The 22,358-nt window shown below is 38.6% G+C and overlaps 1 protein-coding gene across 2 annotated transcripts in view; it reads right to left on the bottom strand.

Annotated features, from left to right (window-relative positions):
* The window catches only part of KLHL1 (kelch like family member 1), a 479,287-nt gene that overhangs the window by 112,289 nt on the left and 344,640 nt on the right, over positions 1 to 22,358 (bottom strand). For both annotated transcript variants that reach the window (XM_075061554.1, XM_075061555.1), the window contains one exon: positions 4,880 to 5,066. In XM_075061554.1, the coding sequence (XP_074917655.1) occupies positions 4,880 to 5,066 (187 nt within the window). The remainder of the gene's footprint in view (positions 1 to 4,879; positions 5,067 to 22,358) is intronic.

Raw genomic sequence — 22,358 nt, 5'->3', positions numbered from 1 at the left:
AGGATTTCCCAATTATCAGCCACCTATCTATCTGTCTGTACATCCCATGCAGGTTTCTTCATCATTCTTTGCTTGTCTCCCAGCTTCTCTGCTGTCTCAGGTTCCTGCCAGCCTCAGCTCTCGGCATCCTTTGGGGTCCCAGCTCTGTACTGTAATGATCCCTGGATGTTCTGGTTCGTCCGACAGTGCTTGGATGCTCACTAAGCCCCTCCGCCTTCTTTCGCGCTCATAACAGGCAATCTCTGGTGCTGACTGGGGTGACCTCCGTGGTAGGCTTCCGGGTCTATTCACATCGGCACTTCCTGTCCTCTTTTGGCCCAGTCACTATACCGACAGGGTATTATACCGCAGGCGTATCTGTTATAGCGTTCATCTTTTCTCCCAATGAGCTGCCTTCGGCCATCTTATTCTTTGTTGAACTGATTGTCTTCTTCCTTGCACTCCTACATCGTGTTTCCATGTGACTTGGGATGCCAAGTACTGTCGGTCTGTTATGTCTGCTATGGCGCTTAGTTTCCACCCATCGTTCTACATTCCCTCTCTTCACTACCATCCGGCCACACTTCTCCAGTCTGAATGACAGCCAATCCTAATGTAGATGCTGATCAGAGTATTAGCAGTGATGTTCGTTCTTTTAGCATACAGTTTCAATCATCTGAGTAGGTTGATGAGTGTCCACTCCTGAACGCGTACCGTATCCGTCCTTGAGTTATGGCTGAGGTCGTTTAAGCCTGCGAACGCAGCGGACAGTGCATACCTTGGTATATGCCGCACTTGATGCCATGCAACTGCCCTTGAGTGGATTCTGTGTGTCTTCATAGTCCCATGTTCTGAGGAAGTCCTTAGTTGTCCTGTTACTTGTATAGTCCAGACATTCAAGACCCTGTCGGCATTGATCGTATGGTTCTGTATCAACCGGCTGTGCTCAGATTTCTGTCTAGACTTTGATGGCGACGCCTATCTATGGGAGCAACTGTGTTTACTTCGGGTTGTTGTTGATTCTAATGCCCTTCTGGGCTGTGCTCATTACTGCCCATATGGTCTGTAGCTATGGAGCTATGATCTGATAGGATTTCCATTGTGGGAGCGTTATTGCCGTAGTTGACGTTCTGTCCCTTCAGGTCTTCATATCAGCATGTCCTTCTTGTTTAGCCATGCTGCTGTTAGCGCTGGTTCATCTGTGCTGCTAGCGTTCAATGCTGCTGTTAGTTCTTGCCAGTACGTTGTCTGTATTGTCCAGTGCTGTCCCGTTTCATTCTTGACCGCTTGTGGGATATCTTCTACTGTGATGATGTTTTTTCTAGGAGTTGCTTCTCTGTTTCTCAGCCTGCAGCCACTTACTGGTGTATGAGTCCTCTTCTCCATGTTCTCCGTCTCGCTTCAGTATTGTCTGTTGGCTTGTTTTGGTTGTATGTTTGTTGGCAGCTGCAGTGATACACTTGATGTTCTTTGGAGAACAGGGCATTTACTTTTTTGGCCTCTGCTTCTCTAGTGTATCTCCTTAGCCTGGTAGCCAGTGCTTTGAGCCTTGGTTTAGCAGTCTCTAGGGCTTCAGATGGAGTCAGGCCCTTGTATTTTGTGTGTGTGTATATATATATATACACACACACACACACACACACAAAATCAAAGCCTACTTCATAATACCTAATTAGAGATGAGATCCAAAAGATCATTTCAAAACTGCCTCTGATTTCCTACTACCAAATACCAAGTGACTGGAGATGATTGATGATACCAGTCCACAGTGTACCAGTGACACCACATCCTGAAGTACCTGAATTTCAAGGAAGCTCAAATCATAGGCAGGTGCACCCTCATCTCAATTCCATAAGATCCCCCAAAATAAGCTCTGAATGTTAATGGTGCTACTAATCTCTAGACTGACCCACTATCAATCATCAGACAAGAGTCAGTTCAGATCCCTTGTTGGCTCCTAGGGTTCAGTTTAGAAATTTGTCCACAAAGTATGGAAATGCCATTATTAATCCCAGGCACATGCTTAGCAACAAAGGTGTTATAAATTAAACTGCACAACACAAAGGCTCATTTTTCTGTTTAAGCCCCGTGTGATCCACAAACCAGGTAAAAAGAGGAGCTCCCCTGCCTATCTTTCTTCTGGGTGCCCAACCCAACAGACATGCTCAGAGCATGCCTACCAGATTGGGCCCCATTCAAAATCTAGCCTCAATGTCTCCTGTTGAAACTGTTCCACTTTGGACAAATACATTGTGGATCCCGGCCTCAGTGTGCTATATGTTCTATAGCATGGCTGTGAGAACATTGGTTCCCCTATGCATATACACACACACACTCACTAGTTCAGTTCACGCTGCTGAAGATGCAGGACTGACTTGTGACCAAGGGATTAGATGAAAGCTAGGTTTCCACCCCCATATACAGAACAAAGAGATAATATCTTGCAGTGGAGGCAGGGGCACTTGCAATTTGTCTCTAAAATTAAAAAATGCCCCATATCTAACAAAAAAATCATAGCATGGGCAGCATGAAAAAAACCATAACTTGATGAGATTTAAGTAGCTGACAGAGACTATACTGAAGTTGCTGATTTTTTTAACTTTACTGTTACTTAATTGTATATTCCAGTCTCCTCAGAGTTCTAATCAGAATCCTTAACATAATATTAAACTTGTAACATACCATAGACGATTACCATGCAGATCATGGGAGATGTACAAGAATTTATGCTTATTTTCTTTCAAATGATCAACGTCTGGCCCACTTTAAGTTCTCAAGCTTCATTAGCAACAGTGCTTTAGTATTATTTTTTTTCCAGATTAACTCTAATCTGTTGCACACTCATAGTCTGTGAATATAGACTTTATTGATGGTGCTTTTATATATGGGGAAAAATTGTTCTGTGTGTGTGTTTTTCCATAGGTGTAGAATGAACTGTCTCCTGTCATCTATTGATAAACTGGGGGAAAAGATCTCAGAAGCAATTAGAGCCCCACAAATCTGTGGATATCCATTTCATACCCACAAATATTCATGGACCATATCTGCATATTATGGATGGGATGCGGATACAAATTTTGTATCTGCACAGGGCTCTATAAACCATACTTGCATGGACTACTCTGCTAAGGTGATCAGTAGACTTGCTTTGCCAGATTGATCAATTTTGATCATTTTGGGTTAAAATTCACTTGTCTTGGCTGCAGGGGTAATGAAATGTTGTGATCCTTATTGTATGACTGCAGGGCTCTAATATGCCCTAATTGAGGAGTCACCCTAATTTTAATTGTCACTTGCTAAGTGTAGAGTAGCAAAGTGAAAGTCAGAGGAGGTGGGAACAGGTGTTCCAATTGCATAGTGAGGATTCTGTTTTAAGAGTTCTAGATGCTATTTGAACCTCTCACTCCAGTACTTAGAGACAGAACTGATTAGATTCAGTTGAGACCTTTTGTTCCTTCTCAGAGATCACTAGAGCTGAAATCAGAGCTATGTTTGTCTAGAGAGCTGAGTCTTAGGCCTGGTATAGAGACAGTGTTCCAGTGAAAGATAACACGGAGGGGACAGCAACAGTGAGGTGTGCACCCTCTCCTCTTAACAAAACTTTTATTTTTCTTATATGCATACTCAGTATGTGTGAGTGGGGAAGTACTGCTTATTAAAGGCACAGAGAAGAAATATTTACTTTTTCCAGATTTCTGAGTGGAAGGTCAAGCCATTTTTGTTTTGTAAATTTAAGAACCCCTAGATACTGAACCTGACTCTTGTTGCTTCTGACAGGGTTACATGTGACTGGAGAAGAGTGACATATGACTAAAATAAACTCGATAAAATTAGAAGCTGTGCAGCTATTTAAAAAAACTGGACACTGTTCAAATGTTATAGAGAATACTAGTAGCCATAATGCGTGATTCATTTTATTATACAATCCCATGGAAGTATGACTTATCAGTACTGAAGGAATGGTCCTATTTACAATATATACACTTGTGACAGTGAATGTACATTCCAAAAGTTTAGATGTGAACTGTGAAAGGCATATCTTTTATCTTATATTTAAACATTTTCTTTATTCACTGTACTAGAACTGACGTCTGAAGATATGATCTTCTAAAGCAGAGGATACTGTGGGTTTGTCATTAGTGAACCTTCAGAAATGCAAGGAAAGCCTGTCTCATTATAAAGTCTCATTATAAGGCTCTATAACACCATTTTAGTGCAATCATTTCCTTAGTTTCAAAATAATTAGATCACTTTGATTCCTTCACTGATTTTAAGGATACAAAAGTAATATTCTTAAAATGTTCACCACAAAGACTGCTTCAGTTTTCATTGCTTTCTAATTTCTCCACTTTAAATGAAATGATTCCTCGCAAATATAATCCTTATAATGAGGCAAGGCAGCAAAACTTCAATTTATTTTCTCAATTAACAAGTAATTTTATCTTCATAAAATTAAGTATTGTAAAAATGGTGATAACATTTTATTAGCCCCACAAGTGAAAAAATAGAAAATAAAGATTTGTAAGTAGTACCTTTTAAAAGGGGAGGAATCCATCTTGATGATGTTAGGGCAAATAATTCTCAAAGAATACTCAGTGGAATCCCAAATATCATGTGATATTTATTAGCATAAATTTAGGTGCATTTCAAGATTCAGTTGTTGGGAATGAGTCATTCCCCATCTGTTAGAGAGAGAAAAATCCCAAATGATAGCCATATTTTGGCTCTGAAAACTAGTGGAGTTTCTATAAGCCAATAGCCTTAAAAGTTACTTCTGGTTGGATTAGATCCCAAAAACCTTTGAATAGAAATTTATTTCATTATTTGCCATGAGATAAATTATAGTCACAGATGCAAAACATATCCTGTTTAAAGAAAAAAAACAACAATAATCTAATACCTTTGTTGTTGTCCATTCCTCCAACAGCATACAGCGTTCCAACTGTAGATTTTCTAGGTTTAGTCCTTGGACTTTGCATCAGAGTTCTTCTTTCTGGTAAAAGATGGTATTTCATAGCTTCCAGAATTAGCTTCTGACATTCCAAGTCGTCCTTAAAAAGTGCATGATTTTCTAGGTCAGCCAATATCTGTGAATGACACAATCATGAATCAATAATGATATAGTACTCCTGGAAAATTAGTACTATGCAAAGGGAAATCCACCAGAAAATTAACAATATTGATTACAAAAGTAACAATAAATGTATCATCTTGCTGCAGGCAAGATTCTGTCAAGCTTATTCATTTCAAAACCTATTATACAAGAAATGGGCAATGCTTTGTGGATCATGAAAACACATTTAGAACAGTTACTTCCCCACAGCATATGAGATATAGGAGGTATTTACTATTCAGAATTTTGGGAAACACTCTTGTACATCACAGCATGGTAACTGGATAAATGTTGATTTTTAATGGCTCCCATTATAGGTAAAAACATTCATATGTAAATGATCACAAATATACTCATTAGTCAGAGTCCTTTGTTTACTTTCTACAGTATTTCACAGAGTGGTTTACAGAAATGTACTCTAATTGTTTTCAAATATATTATTTAGCTATTCATCTGAAAGTTTCTCATGGCTTTTCTGAATTATTTCAGCTTCAGCTGTGTATGTTAGCAGCAATCTGATTTCACACTGCAGACACAGATGAACACTTATGCCACTTCCTGCTAAATTTACAGTAATAAAATGACTGCATCTCTTGAAACTGGCACAGGAGTTGTAATCAACATTAATGGGACATGGGTGCCTGATGAACTAGGTTACTCAAATCAATAAGTAAATTTAAAAAGAAATTATAGCATGGTAGGATCTGTAAATTTTTAGAAGGGCAGGCATTGAGTTGAACACTTGAAATATCTGTTGTCTGTCTTAGTTATCTCCATGGTGCCTTTCACCATGATTATCTCAGAACCAAAAGACACACTAGAAGAAGAAAAAATAGTTAAGTGAGAATACAAATAAACACAACTAAAGACAGGTAAAATCCAATTATTTGAATGTCTAAACACATAAACCTCTGATTATTGGAGAATCAGACAAAGGAAATTTGATTCCTATAAACACTTCAGACTTAGGAAATAGAAACAATTTAGAGAAATCTGAAATTTGGATAATCCAGGTTTACCTTATATTTACTTGGTGCTTGCATATTACTGTTTGTGTGGATGGATTTTGTGGGTACCATTTAGGTATTTCTAAATATATGAATATATGAACTAATGTAATTTTACTAAACAGTTATACTAAGAGTAAGTTTTAACTGTTTGGTCCAAGAGCATTAGAAGTGTCGTAACCCTGGACAATTGGTATGTGGCCACAGAGAAGGTAACAAACTACTAAATCTTTGGAATTCAATTTTATGTTTCCATTTATTGACAATGTCCCTCAATGAATATTAGGCAAGGAAAACCTCAATACATACACTTTTTACTAATGTATGTTTTATTTTTACATGTAGCAAGCTCCTGGGGCTGTATCAAATTACTTGCCTTTCACACACAAATATCCTGCTTGATATGTCAACACTTTTTAAAAAAAGTTGACTGTTACATGCTGTATATCACAGCCACTTTCCTCTTGTCTTCTTTTTGCTGTCTCAAAGAGTAACAGAAACATATCAGTATATCAAAGTTAAAAGCTAGTAATTTAGGGAGAACAGACTATTAAAATTGTTTAGAAATAATGGATCAAGTACATAAAAAGAGCTCTGGATAATAAAAATATTTATGCAAACAGGAACAGTAAGCTATTTTTTGTTCAAGATGATAATTTTAAAAGACTCCGAAAATCAAGAGGTCAAAACTCAGGGAAATGAGAGGGGGAAAAAAGGACACTGGACACATCTGTCTTTGAACTTCAGAAAAATCAACATAAACTGCAAAAGGAAGCTGGAGTAATCAGGTGAATGCAAATTTAATTTCTCTCCCTTTTAATAAAGAGAGAGCAGAAGAGTTCCACTGACACTGGTAGGAAAGAAAACTTATTTGTTCACCCTTTTAAATATAAGAGGGAATCAGATAATTATAATTGGAGAGTGGGGGAGGAAAGTTTGGGAGAGATTCAGTTTCCAGGGGCAGATCCTCAGCTCATCTAAATTAAAAAAGCTGTGCCAGCTGAAAATCTTCCTCCATGAGTCTGTTATTTTGATCCAGTTTGGGGCTCCCCACTAAAGAAAGTGTGTGGACAAATTGGAGAGAGTCTAGCAGAGGACAATGAAAATGATGAAGGAGCTGGGGCACATGACTTATGAGGAGAGGCTGAGGGAACTGGGCTTATTTAGTCTGCAGAAAATAAGCGTGAGGGGGGATTTGATAGCAGCCTTCAACTACCTAAAAGAGGGTTCCAAAGGGGATGGAGCTAGGTTATTCTCAGTGGTGGCAGATGATAGATGAAGGAGCAATGGTCTCAAGTTGTAGTGGGGGGCGGTCTAGGTTGGATATTAGGAAACACTATTTCACTAGGAGGGTGGTGAAGCACTGGAATGGGTTACCTAGGGAGGTGGTGAAATCTCCATCCTTAGAGGTTTTTAAGATCTGGCTTGACAAAGCCCTGACTGGGATGATTTAGTTGGGGCTGGTCCTTCTTTGAGCAGGGGATTGGACTAAATGACCTCATGAGGTCTCTTCCAACCCTAATCTTCTATGATTCTGTGATTCTGTGATCTAAAAAGCAATAAAGGTATCTCCATAAAACCAGAGAAGGAACATATAATTTGAACCTGAACATGCCGCAAACTAAGCTTGGAAATCCCTGGTCTAACCTATATCTCCTCAAAGCCACTCTGCGCGGTTATCCCCATTGTACAGATGGGGCACTGAGGCACAGAGAGACTAAGGGCCAGATTTTCATAGGCATTTAGGCACCAGTGGAATTTTCAAGAGAGTCTAGAAGGTTAGGTGCTTTGTGAACTCCACTAGATGCCAAGCTGCATCTCTGGGTGACTAAAAACCTTTGAAACGCTGTCACTAGCCTGAGATCATACAGGAAGTCCATGGGGGAAGAAGAGAAATGAACCCAGGTCTTTCAGGGCTAGCACCCTATCCACTGGACCAGCCTTTCTGCTGCATACTGCATAAATAGAGGGCTCTGATAGATGGAAGCAAAACCAGAGAGAACAGTTCTCTGAGACTCTTAGACAGTTGGCAAGGATGTCATGGTTGACATCATAAAAAGCAGCACAGAGGTCAAAAAGGATGAAGAAAGAGAGAGAATGAGAGTCAGATCACTTAACCCCAAAGGGATGGCAGGTTCTGCCTCATGCTGAGTTGTAAAGCAATGGTTGATATGTAATTTTACATTTTAACTGAAAACTGTTTTGCTTTGTCACTTTTTGTTCTGAGTTTGAGAAAAGTAAGAAAGGAGAACATGCCATATGAGTATCAGATGTGTTTATGCCTCAAATTCTTAGGATTTCATCTTCCCAGGCCAATTCCAGAACAAAGAATAGAAATTGCATGTACAGTGTCCATAAAGTCAGTGATTATGGTCATGATTTGTATTATTCACTGGGCACCATCTGTGTGTTCAGCACAATTTAGAATATTCCAGAAAATGTAGTCCCTGAGCCAATGCATAGAAGATGTGTAGCCAGGGGTTTCATCTTGCTACTCTTCACCAAGCACAGAGCAATGCTGGCAAGGCTGTGCTTCATGGCTGGGGAGCTGATTAGGTGATCAGCTCCCCCATCATGAAACACAGCCCCTGCTAGTAGCACAAGCCTCTTCCTGGTGTGGGAGCTGAGAGGGGCCTTAGTTCCCTCCTCCCCTCCTTGTCACAAGGCCTGGTCCCTTTCAGAGGCCCTGTCCCTGCTCCTCCACTCTCCCCTAAAGCCCCACTTCCTGGCCAGTCCAGAAGCCAGAGCTGGACCATGGAAAGAGCCACTCAGTGAACCCGAGTCACTGTGGGGATACCCAGACCCTCCACCTGTTCTGGGCAGCATGCCCCGGGGGGCACAGACATGGGGTGGGGGCTGCTTTCAGGCATCCTGGCTCCCCTGCCCAGGGCAGGTGGAGGGGCCAGGTCTCCCCACAGTAGCCTGGGCTCCCTGTGCAGCCATGGCTCAGCTCTGGCTTCCATCCGGGCCCGGGGGTGGGGCCTCAGGGAAGAGAAGCAAAGGGTAGGGCCAAAGAGAGGGACAGGCCTTGTATCCTCGTACTTCTACCCAGGTTCTGGTGCTTTTGTGTGTAGCCCTGGACAAGATGGCACAGCTATTTCATTATGAAATGTATCGTTATTGAGTACATGCTAATATCTGTTAGTGGAGGCACTAACAGAAATGGAAATTTTATTTGATTAAGGACCAGAAGATTTGACCCTCTTTTTTTCAAGAGGAAGAGCTGCCCAGAGCTCCTGTGCCTGTTTATTTTCCCTTCCTGCATGCACTGGTCCTGATGTACCTCAGAAGACTCATTTTTTCCCCCTCAACTTTAAAACGTGCAATTTTCTTGGTGTTTGGTTTTAAATATTCTCCTGTGGGAACTGTAACTCAATCATTGTAGTGTTGTGTTTAAGAGTGTTCTGGCCCAAGTAGGTGCAGTATAAACTCACGGGTCATTTTCATAGTAAGACGTTTCTAAAAGTTAAATGATCTATTCCGAGTTTGGTGAACTGCAAATAGTAAGTAGCTTAAATGATAGAGAGTAATCTAGATTGTTCTACAATTGTTTCAACTGTTATATTCAAGAATTAGTAACAAAGTAAGAATATATATTAAAAATTTAAACCTAACTGGTGTCCCTTAAGTGACTTGCCACTAGATGTCAGAATATGTTAGTTTTAAAGCTGTGTATAATATTTATTTAATTTTCTTCATTTATATAGGAATTAGATACAGTGCTCCAGTCAGCTAATTTCTAAGTTAATATCTGAAAAACAATCAATCAGAAAAAACCCTAGAGTTTCAGTTGCCTAAGTAGCCCCTAGAATCACAGTTAAAGTCCGTCTCCCACCAAAAAAAATAAAAAAAATCTGAAATGGTGCCTCTGAGACTGAATGGCCTCACTTGCCTTACCCATGTCTAACTTGTATTATTCCAATGTTTCTCAAACTGCGGTCACTACTTGTGTAGGGAGAGCCCCTGGAGGGTGGGGCAAGTTTGTTTACCTGCCCCGTCTGCACGTCCGGCCGATCGTGGCTCCCACTAGCCATGGTTCGCTGCTCCAGGCCAATGGGAGCTGCTGGAAGCAGAATAGGCTGAAGGACTTACTGGCCACCGCTTCCAGCAGCTCCCATTGGCTTGCAGTGATGAACTCTGGCCAGTGGGAGCCGCGATCAGCTGGATCTGTGGATGAGGCCGGTAAACAAACCAGCCCGGCCCACCAGAGGATTTCCCTACACAGGTGGCAACTCTAGTTTGAGAAACACTATATTACTCTGTTCAGTATATTCTCCATTATTGTTACAGCAAAAGTGTAAATGAAATGCTTGATATGAAAATCTCTACAGGAAAGGTTAAAACATGTCCTGCCCCCAAGGTTCCCATGAGGGCTGGCTAAAGCAGCTGTACCTGAAAGGTTGTTAAGAGTGAAATTGTGTGGATTAAATATCATCTTTTGTCTGGCACAGGGATCAACCACAGAAGACATTGGACTTTCTAAAATTCCTTTGTGTTAAAAGCAGCTGCAAAAAGAAGTGTTATCACTGATATCTACCTGAATTAAGCCATGTTTAGCTTTGGAACACAAGTGCCATTTAGCCAAATGCTAGTGACATTAGGCTAAGGAGATGGCTATTTGAAAAGTACAGGGCATAGGTAGGAGAAGAACAGACAGCATGCAAAAAGCAGAGCAAAACCAATGTTTTCTGATGATAGGACTTGATTCAGTGGTGTTTCAGCAGGGCTTTCTTCAGGTTGAATTACTGATATGCAGACTTGTTTAATTACACTAGAAAACACCCTGATTCTGTTTTACCAATGTATCTTCCCTCAGGCAACTGGTCTGCTGTCCCAAAATCTGCTAAGAGGCAACAGTATTGTAATTTCTTCTGAAAGCACATCAATGTTCATATGACATTGGAATATTTGTCCAGTTAGATCACAGGGGGCTTTAAATGAAATTGAAAGGCAGCACATTTAAAACAGATCAGAGGAAATACTGTTTTAATTACACAGCACTATATTCGAAACAGCTGGACTCAAAACAGAATTTGAAAATTATACAGAAATTGAGGGCCATCTATTATTACATTAGCTAAGATATTACACACAGACACATGCACACAAGACCCTACTACTTAAGGGTGTAAGTCAACTACAAATTGATGAGGATTAGAAAGAGGCTTCCCTAATAGGCAAGTTATTCCATAGTTATCCATTATGGGGAGTTTTGTAACTGTAAGAGGTGGATGTTGGACTAGACGGACACTGGTCTCATTCAGTAATGTTTTGGGGTTTGTTTTGTTTTGGTTTGGTTTTTTCGTTACCATAGAGTTCGATTTTTATAAGCGCTGAATACTGTCCACTCCAAAGGAAGGCCCCGGGAACTACTGGTGTTCATAATTCTGAAGTAAGACCATCACATAAATTAAAATCAAATTTGACCTTTAAAAGAATGAATAGTTCTTCTGTTTGTTAACACTAAAGGAAATAATATATTTCTGTAATATATCAAGTTAGGAGGTTACTGCTTTACAGATTCTGTGCATTTCATTTTGATAAAAATGATGTTGGAGATTTAAAACCACATAAAACTTTCAGAATGACTCTGTCATAGACAGTAAACTGCAGTAATTACTCACTAAGACAGCAGTTAAAAAGGAAAATATGTCTTCTCTTGCTAAATGCTTTATTATCCAATCAGAACAACTAGACCAACCATTCCCCTCAACCCTTTTCACTTACCAGAAATGAACCACAACAAATTTAAATACCATTCTATCAACTTTTTCCTTCATATGAAATCTGAGATAGCTGTATTACTATAATTTTTAATGATTTATTAAGGTCAACTATAATTAATATCAAGCTTTTTTCCATTTTAAAAATGATATAGACACATCATAACAAATATATCATGTGCTAGGTAATAGAAAAAAGCATATCACAACTGTATAGGAATCCATTTTTCAAATCTAGTCACCCAACAAAAGATACCAAATTTTTACATTTTTGGTGCTAGGTTCTGCACTACAACAACCACCTGGGTACTTAAGTGCTGACTTAAGCACCCAAATATGGAATTAGCTGTCTTAATATACAAAAATCTTATTTATAGGATTTGGTATATCATTTCTTCCTCCACGTCTGCCTTGTCTTTAGGCGTGTTGTATAGATAAAATTCCAACAGCAACAATTTCTATAAATCTGTGAGTCAATGATCTACTTACAGTATTTATCCTCATTATCATGTTATTTGAGCATCTTAAAAGTTCTTAACATCCACAATAGCTTTAAGAACTATTGAGTTTTGTCTTTTCTTTCTTTCCTCTTGGGTTGTAGTAAGAGGATCATCATCTTCTTTACCATCTATGTTACTTTCATTTAATTAATTAATTAATTAATTTGTTTATGTGGGATGGGCAGAGAAGGAGTATCATAAGCATCTTTCCCAAATCTGGACCTTAGCATCCAAAAATCTGGGTGCCTGCATGAAACCTTCTAAGCTTAATTACCAGCTTAGATCTGATAGCCTGCCACCAACCAGGAATTCCAGTGCCTGGTACACTTGGGTCCCCCAAAACTCCCTGTGGGACCCCAAGACTCAGATGCCGCTACCCAAGGGAATAATACTATTCCCCCACCTCTCTCCCACCCAGAACTTCTCTCGTGGCTAACCTTAGAGTTACTGATGCAACCTCTTTACATCACAATACCAAGAAGCATGTCTCTTCTCTTCCACAAGAGACAACCAAATACAAGGAAGAAATGATTCTATCTCTCTTCCCCCTCCACCAATTCCCTGGGTGCTGGCGAGTCACCCTCCGTAGCAACACAAAGGAATTTCCTCCCTTCGTTCCTTAGCCTACCCAGAGAGGAAAAACTCAAAACAAGTCTAAAAAAAAACTTTATATAAAAGAAAGAAAAAGACATAAAAATATGATCTCTGCATCAAGTTGCAATACACAGGGCTATTGGCTGTAAAAGAAATATGAATAAACGCCTTATTCAAAAGAGATACATTTTACATTCAGCAACTACACACATGTAAATAAAAAAACAATAACGCCTATTGTTTTTTCTATCTTTGTAACAACTTGACTGAGGTTAGAAGCTTACACGATAGAATTGATCGCCCTCTGTCACATAGCTGGAGCCAACAAATGCATAGACACAAACCATTCCTCCCCGAGCTTTGAAAAATCCGGTTTCCTGATTGGTCCTCTGGTCAGGTGTTTGGTTCCCTTTGTTAACCCTTTACAGGTAAAAGAAACATTAACCCTTAGCTATCTGTTTATCATCATCTTCTTTACCATCTATGTTACTTTCATTTATTTATTTAATTAATTAATTAATTAATTTATGTGGAATGGACAGAGAAGGAGATACTGCTTTATCAATATAAAAGCAGACCAAAATATATTAAAATGACAGAAAGCAAGTAGGTTTCCCAGCATTGCTAATCAGTTGAGTGAGTTAGATGAGACAGAGGAGGGAAGAGACCTGGGTGTGTGAGTTGATCACAGGCTGACTCTGACTATGAGGCACCAATGTGATATGGATATGAAAAAGACAAATGGGATCCTTGGCTGTATTAGACAAGGCATTTCCAGTAGGGAGAGAGAAGTATTGATGCCCATTGTACAAGACATTGGTAAGACCCTATGTGGAATACTGTGTACAATTCTAGTCACCCATGTTCACGAAAGATGAATTTAAACTGGAACAGGTGCAGACAAGAGCTACTAGAATGACTATGATGATTATGAGAGGGGACTGAAAGAGCTTGGCTTGTTTAGTCTTGCAAAAGGAAGGAAGAGAGGAGATATAATTTTTTTCTCTATAAAGACATTAGGAGGAATATACCAGGGAGGGTGAAGAGCTATTTTAGCTAAAGGACAATTTTGGCACATGAACCAATAGATTTATACTGGTCGTGAACAAATTCAGGTTGTAAATTAACCATTAACTGATGATCAGAGGTGTGAGGTTCTGGAACAGCCTACCAATACCAGTTGTGGGGGCAAATTACTTAATTAGTTTTAAGAGAGAGATGGACAAATGTATTAGGACAGCTGTATGACAGCTGTATGTGATGGTGTGGGTAGGACTCACTAGCTCTGGGACTCACTTGTGGTTTACAAGCAAGCCCCTTTATTTTCAGTATAAAATGATTTTTATCAGAAAAAAAATCCAGATTTTACAAAAAAAATTATTCATTTTTTCTGATGTTCATCCTACCTTTGTATCATTCAGGTATATAAAAAACTTGTTTTATTAGGAAAATACAATACAATGTGTGATGTTGCACTCCATATGCCTTATGAAAATATTCTTGGCATGTGAATGTAATGAAACTGGAATATGCTTTATGCAAAAGGTCTCTTGTAAGGTATCATTACAAAGTTTATGATCTACTGAGTGTGTTCATCCTTTTTGTATATATGTATATCATTCTTGTATCTAAAACTAGAAATATGAAGTTAACTCTGAAGTCCTATTGTAATTATGCAAAGTGTGGGCCATTAATGGTAGTTTAGAACCTTGATGGCACCCATTGACTAGCACAATTGGCTGTAGATGGTTTATTGACCTGCAAGCTTTCTTGTGGACATGGGGGCCACCCTGTGAGTAATGAAGAATGAAGTCTTACAGTGACATGTGGCCATGTCACCTGATACTGGAATCCATCTTAAATCTGGTACTTTTCCATTTAGAAGGAGGGGTGGGAACCCAGAGAAACAAAAGATTCCCGCCTTGGGCCAAAGCTATAAAAGGGGATGAAAGAGAACAAAGGGGGCTACCAGTCATGAGAAATCTCCTAGTTACCACCTAAGTTGGAACAAGAATTGTACCAGGGTAAGGGATTGGGCCCAGACTAGGACAGAGTCTAGTCTGTGAAAGAAGCTTATTGGAACATCTATGAAGGTGAGATTTACCTGTATTCAGTTTCTTAAATGTATTAGGCTTAGACTTGCATGTTTTGTTTAATTTTGCTTGATAAATTACTTTGCTCTGTCTGCTATTACTTGGAACCACTTAAATACTACTTTTTATTCTTAATAAAATCACTTTTGTTTATTATTGAACCCAGAGTAAGTGATTAATACCCGGGGGAGCAAACAACTGTGCATATCTCTCTATCAGTGTTATAAAGGGTGAACAATCTATGAGTTTACCCTTTATAAGCTTTAGTTTGGATCCCCTTTAGAGCTGGGTGTCGGGGTGCTGGAAACAGGAGTACCTGATGAGTGTTTTTCAGTTAAAGCCTGCAGCTTTGGGAACATGGTTCAGATCCTGGTCTGTGTTGCAGCAGGCTTGCATGTCTGGCTCAACAAGACAGGGTTCTGGAGTCTTAAGCTGACAGGGAAAAATGGGCTCAGAGGTAGTTTCAGCACATCAGGTGACAGTCCCCAGGGGGTCTCTGTGAATGAACCCATCACACAATGTATGAGATATATGTATTATGATAATACATTAAACTGTGTGTATATGCAAAGCTGCCTGTTGATGTAAGACTATGTATTAGTCTAGAAGATACACACAATAAATAAACAGGCACGCACACAAGCTCTGAAGTCCATGCACATCTCAATGTATTGATGAATCTCACAACCACCATGTATATATTTCAAACTGTTAGCAGAGAATAGTTTAAAGATATGACACACTAAAATGGGAATAAAATGAAAATTTGTTTCAGAATACGTTTCAGAACAAAAGGAAGTACTAAAAAGTTTAAAAAAGGGAAAAAGAACAGGAGCAAGGGATGAAATTGAGTGTATGTGCTGTGAATGATGTGGCCCAATTATTAAATGTAAATATTTGTAGAATAATAGTTCTATGTGTACAAGAGTAAACTGTTTATTAAAATGAAAAAGTTTTATTTGGGGATTACAGATATATTGTTTACAGGTATTGTGTTTTGAGTTCTGTTTTAGTTCTGCAGCAAACCACATAGAATTCCATTCACCAATGCATTAATCTATTGAATATCTTCCCCCCCTTCCCCTCTGTTCATCAAAATAAAGCCTGATATTTCGCCAGAAAAATTATTAATATTTTTTCTACAGAGTTTCACCTGTTTTTGTTGTAGTAGTAATAAACAGTGATAAATTCCCAGGAACAATTAAATAAAACAAAAACAGAAAATGAAGGACCCTATTTATAACTTATGTTCCTCATGCCTTCAATTTATAACATGTTTCAAGGTTTCAGCCAGCCACCTCCAGGGTCAGGAAGGGATCTCCCTGCCCCCAGGGTATTCTGAGCCATTTTTCTTATTTCCTTTCTCTGAAGCATCAGGGATGGCCAGGGCACTGAGAAGTCTCTCTCTCAGGTGCTTGGCTGGCTGGTTCTTGCTCACATACTCAGGGTCACCATATATGGGCTGGAAAGGAATTCCACGCCACATGATATTAAGAACATAAAAATGGGCATAATGGGTCAGACCAAAGGTCCATCTAGCCCAGTATCCTGTCTACTGACAGTGGCCAATGCCAGGTGCCCCAGAGGGAATGAGCAGAACAGGTAATCATCAAGTGATGTATCCCCTGTTGCCCACTCCCAGCTTCTAGCAAATAGAGGCTAGGGACACCATCCCTGCCCATCCTGGCTCATAGCCATTGATGGACCTATGAATTTATCTAGTTCTTTTTTGAACCTTGTTATAGTCTTGGCCTTCACAAGGCATTCCACAGATTAACGGTGCATTTTGTGTGAAGAAATACTTCCTTTTGTTTGTTTTAAACCTGTTCCCTATTAATTTCATTTGCTGGGCCCTAGTTCTTGTGTTATGAGAAGGAGTAAATAACACTTCCTTATTTACTTTCGCCACACCAGTCATGATTTTATAGACCTCTATCATATCCCCTCTTAGTCATCTCTTTTCCAAGATGAAAAGTCCCAGTCTTATTAATCTCTTCTTATAGGAAGCCATTCCATACCCCTAATCATTTTTGTTGCCCTTTTCTGAATCTTTTCCAATTCCAATATAGATTGGCGGTGACCTGGGGGCAGAGTTCATTTTCCCCTGCAGCATTTGGGTGTACATCACTGGCCAGGATTATCTGGATATATATCACTTAATCTTCCTGGCCATTGCAGGGGTCTCAAGTACTGGTGCACTATGGTTCTTCCTATTCTTTGCCTGTGGCAGATAATAGTCCAATCTCCTCTGGTTCTCATTTACTTTGGTCTCATTTGCTTTGATGGGGTTACAGTGTGGATGATGGGTGGTATGGGCTTGCAATATAAAAAGGTCACACTAGATCATCTAGTGGTCCCTTCTGGCCTTAAACTTTATGTCTCTATAAAAGATTTTAGCTTATTCTACAATAATGTATCACATTACCAAAACGGTCTATAACTCAGAATTCCCTGGGATAAAGAGGTCTGCAAGGAAATGTCTTCAAATTAATTGTGTCTGAGACATATTTATGGTCTAGAGCAGAAAGTTCCTTATAGATCAAAAGCAAAGTTGTAAAAATTATAGCACTAGTTTTATGGTAAAGAAACTGAGATCCAACCAACAAAGTGTTATATTGAGGGCTGAGAAACAGATGGGAAAGTAACCCTGCGTGTCCCAATGGTGTATAGCTTTGAAAATCTGAGAGCCACTAAATCATTAGATTAGATCACCTTTGTGGTCCTTTCTAACCTTATAATTCTGTGATGAAATAGAGTAACAGAGATCCACAGAATAATCCTTGTATGATTGACTGACGTTGTGTTGTGACAGCTGTCTCTTTATAATGATGAGTTATTGTGATTTAACACCATGACATGCTGGTACACCACAATATTAAGTCAGGATTCTGCGTTGTAATTAGTCGACAGCTTTCTGTCTGCTATGTACTATATCCCCTTTGTTATCTCTTTCTCTCTTCCTCCATAACTAATTGCTTTGAGAGGATTTTCTCTTCTCTTTGCTTCCAAAACTCCCTTCCTGGCCACTTTTAGGAATGGAAGGCAATCCACTGTTCAAACCATCCATCATGAGACGAGGTAGCATAAGAGGAAATCTCATAAAATTCATATGATCTGCTCATTTAAGCACAGGAAGACTTGCGGTCAGACTATTTGGGTTTGGTTCTGGATTTGACACTGACTCCCAGTATGACCTTGACTGAATAAAGAACTGTTCGTGCGCAAGTTCTTGTTTGCCATTTTTTGGCTAGTGCTATTTCCTCATGCCAGTTGAGGAATGACTGTCTCTCTCAAGGTAATAGGGCTTTTCTATTTTTGCATTCAAAAATCTTTGTCTCTGAATCTATGGATTTCATTTATTTTTGCTTCCTGATTTATAGCTTAGTCCTGTCTTCTGTAAGTCACATGTTCATATGTAAGTTTGAGTAGTTTATGCAGAAACGCCTTTCTCTGAATCTGAAGAGAGAATCAACTTCTATGTCTACACTACAAGTGCTACAGAGCATAGCTGCACTGCTGCCACTTGTGCCACTCTAGCATATGTAGTGTAGGCACTCCAACACTGATGGAAGTGTAATTAATTCACTTCGTCAGGATGGTAGCTGGGCCAAAGGAAGAATTCTTCCATTGGCCTATCTGCATCCATACTGGGGTCAATCTAGTTTTCAAGTATTGAGCAGGACTAAATTATAAAGCAAAGCCACAGTAAGAGAGTTGCAACAATTCATTGGAATCAGTCCTAATTCTAGAGCAGTTACTCAAGTATTCCAGCAGGGGGATTGGCATCACCTCGGAGTTAGAGCTCACAAAATAAATGTTATGTTCTACCTTCAAACTGTGGGGCAAACATTGGAGTGATAGAGCAGATACCTATATGGGAGGAAATAACAATCTCTATGAACTACATTAACTTATTTATCATATCATGATATTTTACTAGTATTTATTTTGATGCTGTTCTTATAGTGTAAGAATGCAAAGAATAATGGTGCAACAAAGGAACTGACAAATCACCTTTTTTTGTTATAATTTGGCCAAATTTTGTAGTAGAATATTTTCAAATGGCAGAAGCATAGAACACAAATGTTAATAAATTCTTAATGTAAAATGTGTAAAGTACTTATATAGTTTAGATACAATGTATTTTAAAGAACAAAACAGAGTTTTTTTTCCACTTTACTTTGACAATTTGCTTGTTTAAAGAATCTAACACTTAAAGAATCTAACACTGTAATGGATCATGCTTTATTATTAGGCCATCTTTTAAAAAAGCATTTCTTTAGATGTATTTTTATTGGTTTTCTCCTAATTGTAATAGTCATCTTCTTGTAAAATCCAGTAAATATTTCAGAGTCTGGCCTTGGCAGTCGTATTTGAAAGGGCAAGGGTGAGTCATAGAAACTACAAAGACATGCATGCAACATCCCTTTAGGGCTACAAAAATAACCATTTACTATGTATTAAGCCCAAAGTAACAAGTTGGTTGCTGTTTTCCCCTTCTTTCCTGGGAGGATGAATGCTTTTCCTGGCACAGCTCACCCTCCTCTGAGCCAGCTCAGCTGTGCTGGTCACTGCACTGAGAGGTGGGAAGTGGAGTAAAGACTTTACCCACTCTTTGTCCCTGACTGCAAACTATCTGTGCACCACCGCAAGTGAAGGAGTTGCAAGTGTTCCCTTTGCCCCACCCTACTCCTTTCTGCGAGTGCATAGACTGGTTTCTGACTGAGCCTGCATATCCTGATTCTATTAGGTTAAATCTCTTAAGTACAATTCTATTAATCATACTACTTAGGAATGGTAAAAAATACTGTTGAGAAAACAAAATGCATATCAGGCCATTTAGGAATTTATGTTCTCTAAGTTCCAGTATTCTTCCCCTTCATGTACTTTCTTACCTCTCCTCTATGACAACAAGATAGACAGTACACTTCCACTGAATCAGGATGTACTTGATAAAGTTATCCGGTTAATCAGGATGTTTCTCACGGAAGGAAATTAAGCTCAGTGATATTTAATGGTTAGGACTTCTGCTTAATTAGGATTCTAATTTATTCACACTGAAATAAGGATTTCTGGCCTTTGTCACACTCAGAAGCTCATGATGCCTTGTCTCCTCTCAAAGGACCACTGCCAGTACAGCTTAGTAAAGCAAAACTGTTTATTGCTTTCCAGACATTTCTTACACTTGTCAGATTGGCAGTATCATGAGATTTCTCAGCTACTGTATTTCTCTATTTCAATTCCTTTCAGATTAAATTTGAGCCAAACCACCAAGCCTTTTTAATTTTCAGTTCTAAGTTCCCTCTACTGCAACTCTGTAGTGAGTCAGTAGATTTAATGTGAGTGAAAGAAAGCAATCTGAGAACTTCTCTGAAAGTCACTCCAATACTTTTGAAAGGTAAATCTAGAGGAAGACTAGAAGGTAAGAACTCCACTGTTACTACTGTGTGGTTTTAGAAAATCATTTTGCAACATTTTACTTCCTAGATGCCTGAAGTTAGCACGTTAAAGATGTGGCCTGAAATTCATGCCATCACCTTAGACAGCTAAATAGGAATTTAGTAGCCTACCTTTAGGGAACCTACGGTTTACATTTTGGGCCTTAATCTCATTACTGACCAATCTTACTTCCAACAAGTCAGATGGGTTTTTTGCCATTGATTTTGATGGGAGCAGGTTTGAGCCCATTATCTCCATTTTCTTACCTTCAAAATGGGATTATTACTAATTTATACTTCCCATGGATACTCTGAGGAATAATTAATTGCTTGTTCAGCTCTTTAAATATTACATGAGAGAAATATTACTCTTTCAAAAGGGCACCCTCCCAGATCTCATTTTCTCCCTATGTTAAACAGGGATAATGAAATGTAGCTTGCCTTTTAAAAATTTGTTTTGGAAAACTCAAACAATTTACCTATCTATGAATTTTCACACTCATAACCTCTAAATGGTGCAATAAAATTAAACTTGTCATTAAATGTACATCTTTCAGAAGCAGAACACTGCCTTTTAATATACTTACAAATATTATCTGCTCTTATGAAAATATTAAAACAAAGGATTCAAATGGAAGTTACAATATGCAGAATGTGCATAGATGAAATTATTTTAAATGCATAGGAAATTAGCCCTGTAGTATCAGTTGTATTTAAAGTCTTCTAACTACTCATGAATCTAGAAATCCCTCATTGGAAAATCAAAGGTAGACATGAATTACAGCAGTACAAAATCCAGTTCAGTTGTCACTAACAAGTAGTATCAGATGGGCTTCTTTTCTGTGCTTCAGCCTCTTTGATTGTGCTGTTATTCAGCTCTGCCTGTCCTGTCAGCTAAGTCAATTATTTTTCATCTTAAAACCATCAGTGTTTCGTTTATTTAGAAGAAGAGTAAAACCTGTGCCCTCTTTCATAGATTTTCTTTCCATCTTCAACTTCTCTGAGCTCCTTAATGAAAATCTTTTCTTTACCTTTGATGAAGTATTTAACTATGGAACGAATACTTACTTGTCTGTCAATATTTATATAAATATTGTTGGCACTTAACACAATGTGTAATACTAAAATATACTGACAATTACAGCTGGGCAACTTATTCTTAGCAAATGTTCTATTTGATGTATTTCTCTTGCATTTCTGCTCCTGAGTTGTTCAGGAACAGTTTTATATGTAGTAATTTGTTATTCAGCTTATCTGACAAATGTTTCAAGTGAACACATTTCAACCAATAGATTTCTCACACACTGTGTTCATCATGTGCATTCACTATTTGTTATTCATTACTATCACTCTGATGTCACTATAGGCAGTTGGTCGTAAACATTCCCTTATTTTGGATAAGTTTAATTGCAGTGACATTGGGAAAGGCATGATCAATTAGTGAGACTTTGACTCTCTCATACAGAGCATCAGAGATGTTTTTGGAGATAGGAAGTGATAGGCCTAAAGGATAAGGGAATTTTAATACTCTAGATCATTTTCATTTCTGGACCCCTTCAGTCAAGTCTTTGCTGAGACACAAATTACAAGAAAAAAAGAAGATGCTATTGTTATATTATGTGTATTTTGACTCTGTATAATATGTATTTAGTGGATTCTTTCAGCATACACTTCACAATTATGCATTGTTTGTTATGTGTGCAAATTGAATCTGTACATCAATGTTGTTATGAACACTAAGGGTAATGAAATATATGTGAATCAGCTTAATTCATCTCTTTCACACTTTTTAATTACAATGATATTTTATGTAACTTTCATTAATGCAATATTAATCAACCTTAAATGGATGTTAAACATTATTATATGGGGATTTCATACGGTTTCTCTTCTTTTTCTTCAATAAACTTA

This window comes from Chelonoidis abingdonii, chromosome 1 (genome assembly GCF_003597395.2).
Source record: "Chelonoidis abingdonii isolate Lonesome George chromosome 1, CheloAbing_2.0, whole genome shotgun sequence".
Lineage (NCBI taxonomy): Eukaryota > Metazoa > Chordata > Testudines > Testudinidae > Chelonoidis > Chelonoidis abingdonii.
The sequence above is the reverse complement of the archived record's forward strand: the minus strand, read 5'-3'. Positions and strand labels throughout refer to the sequence as shown.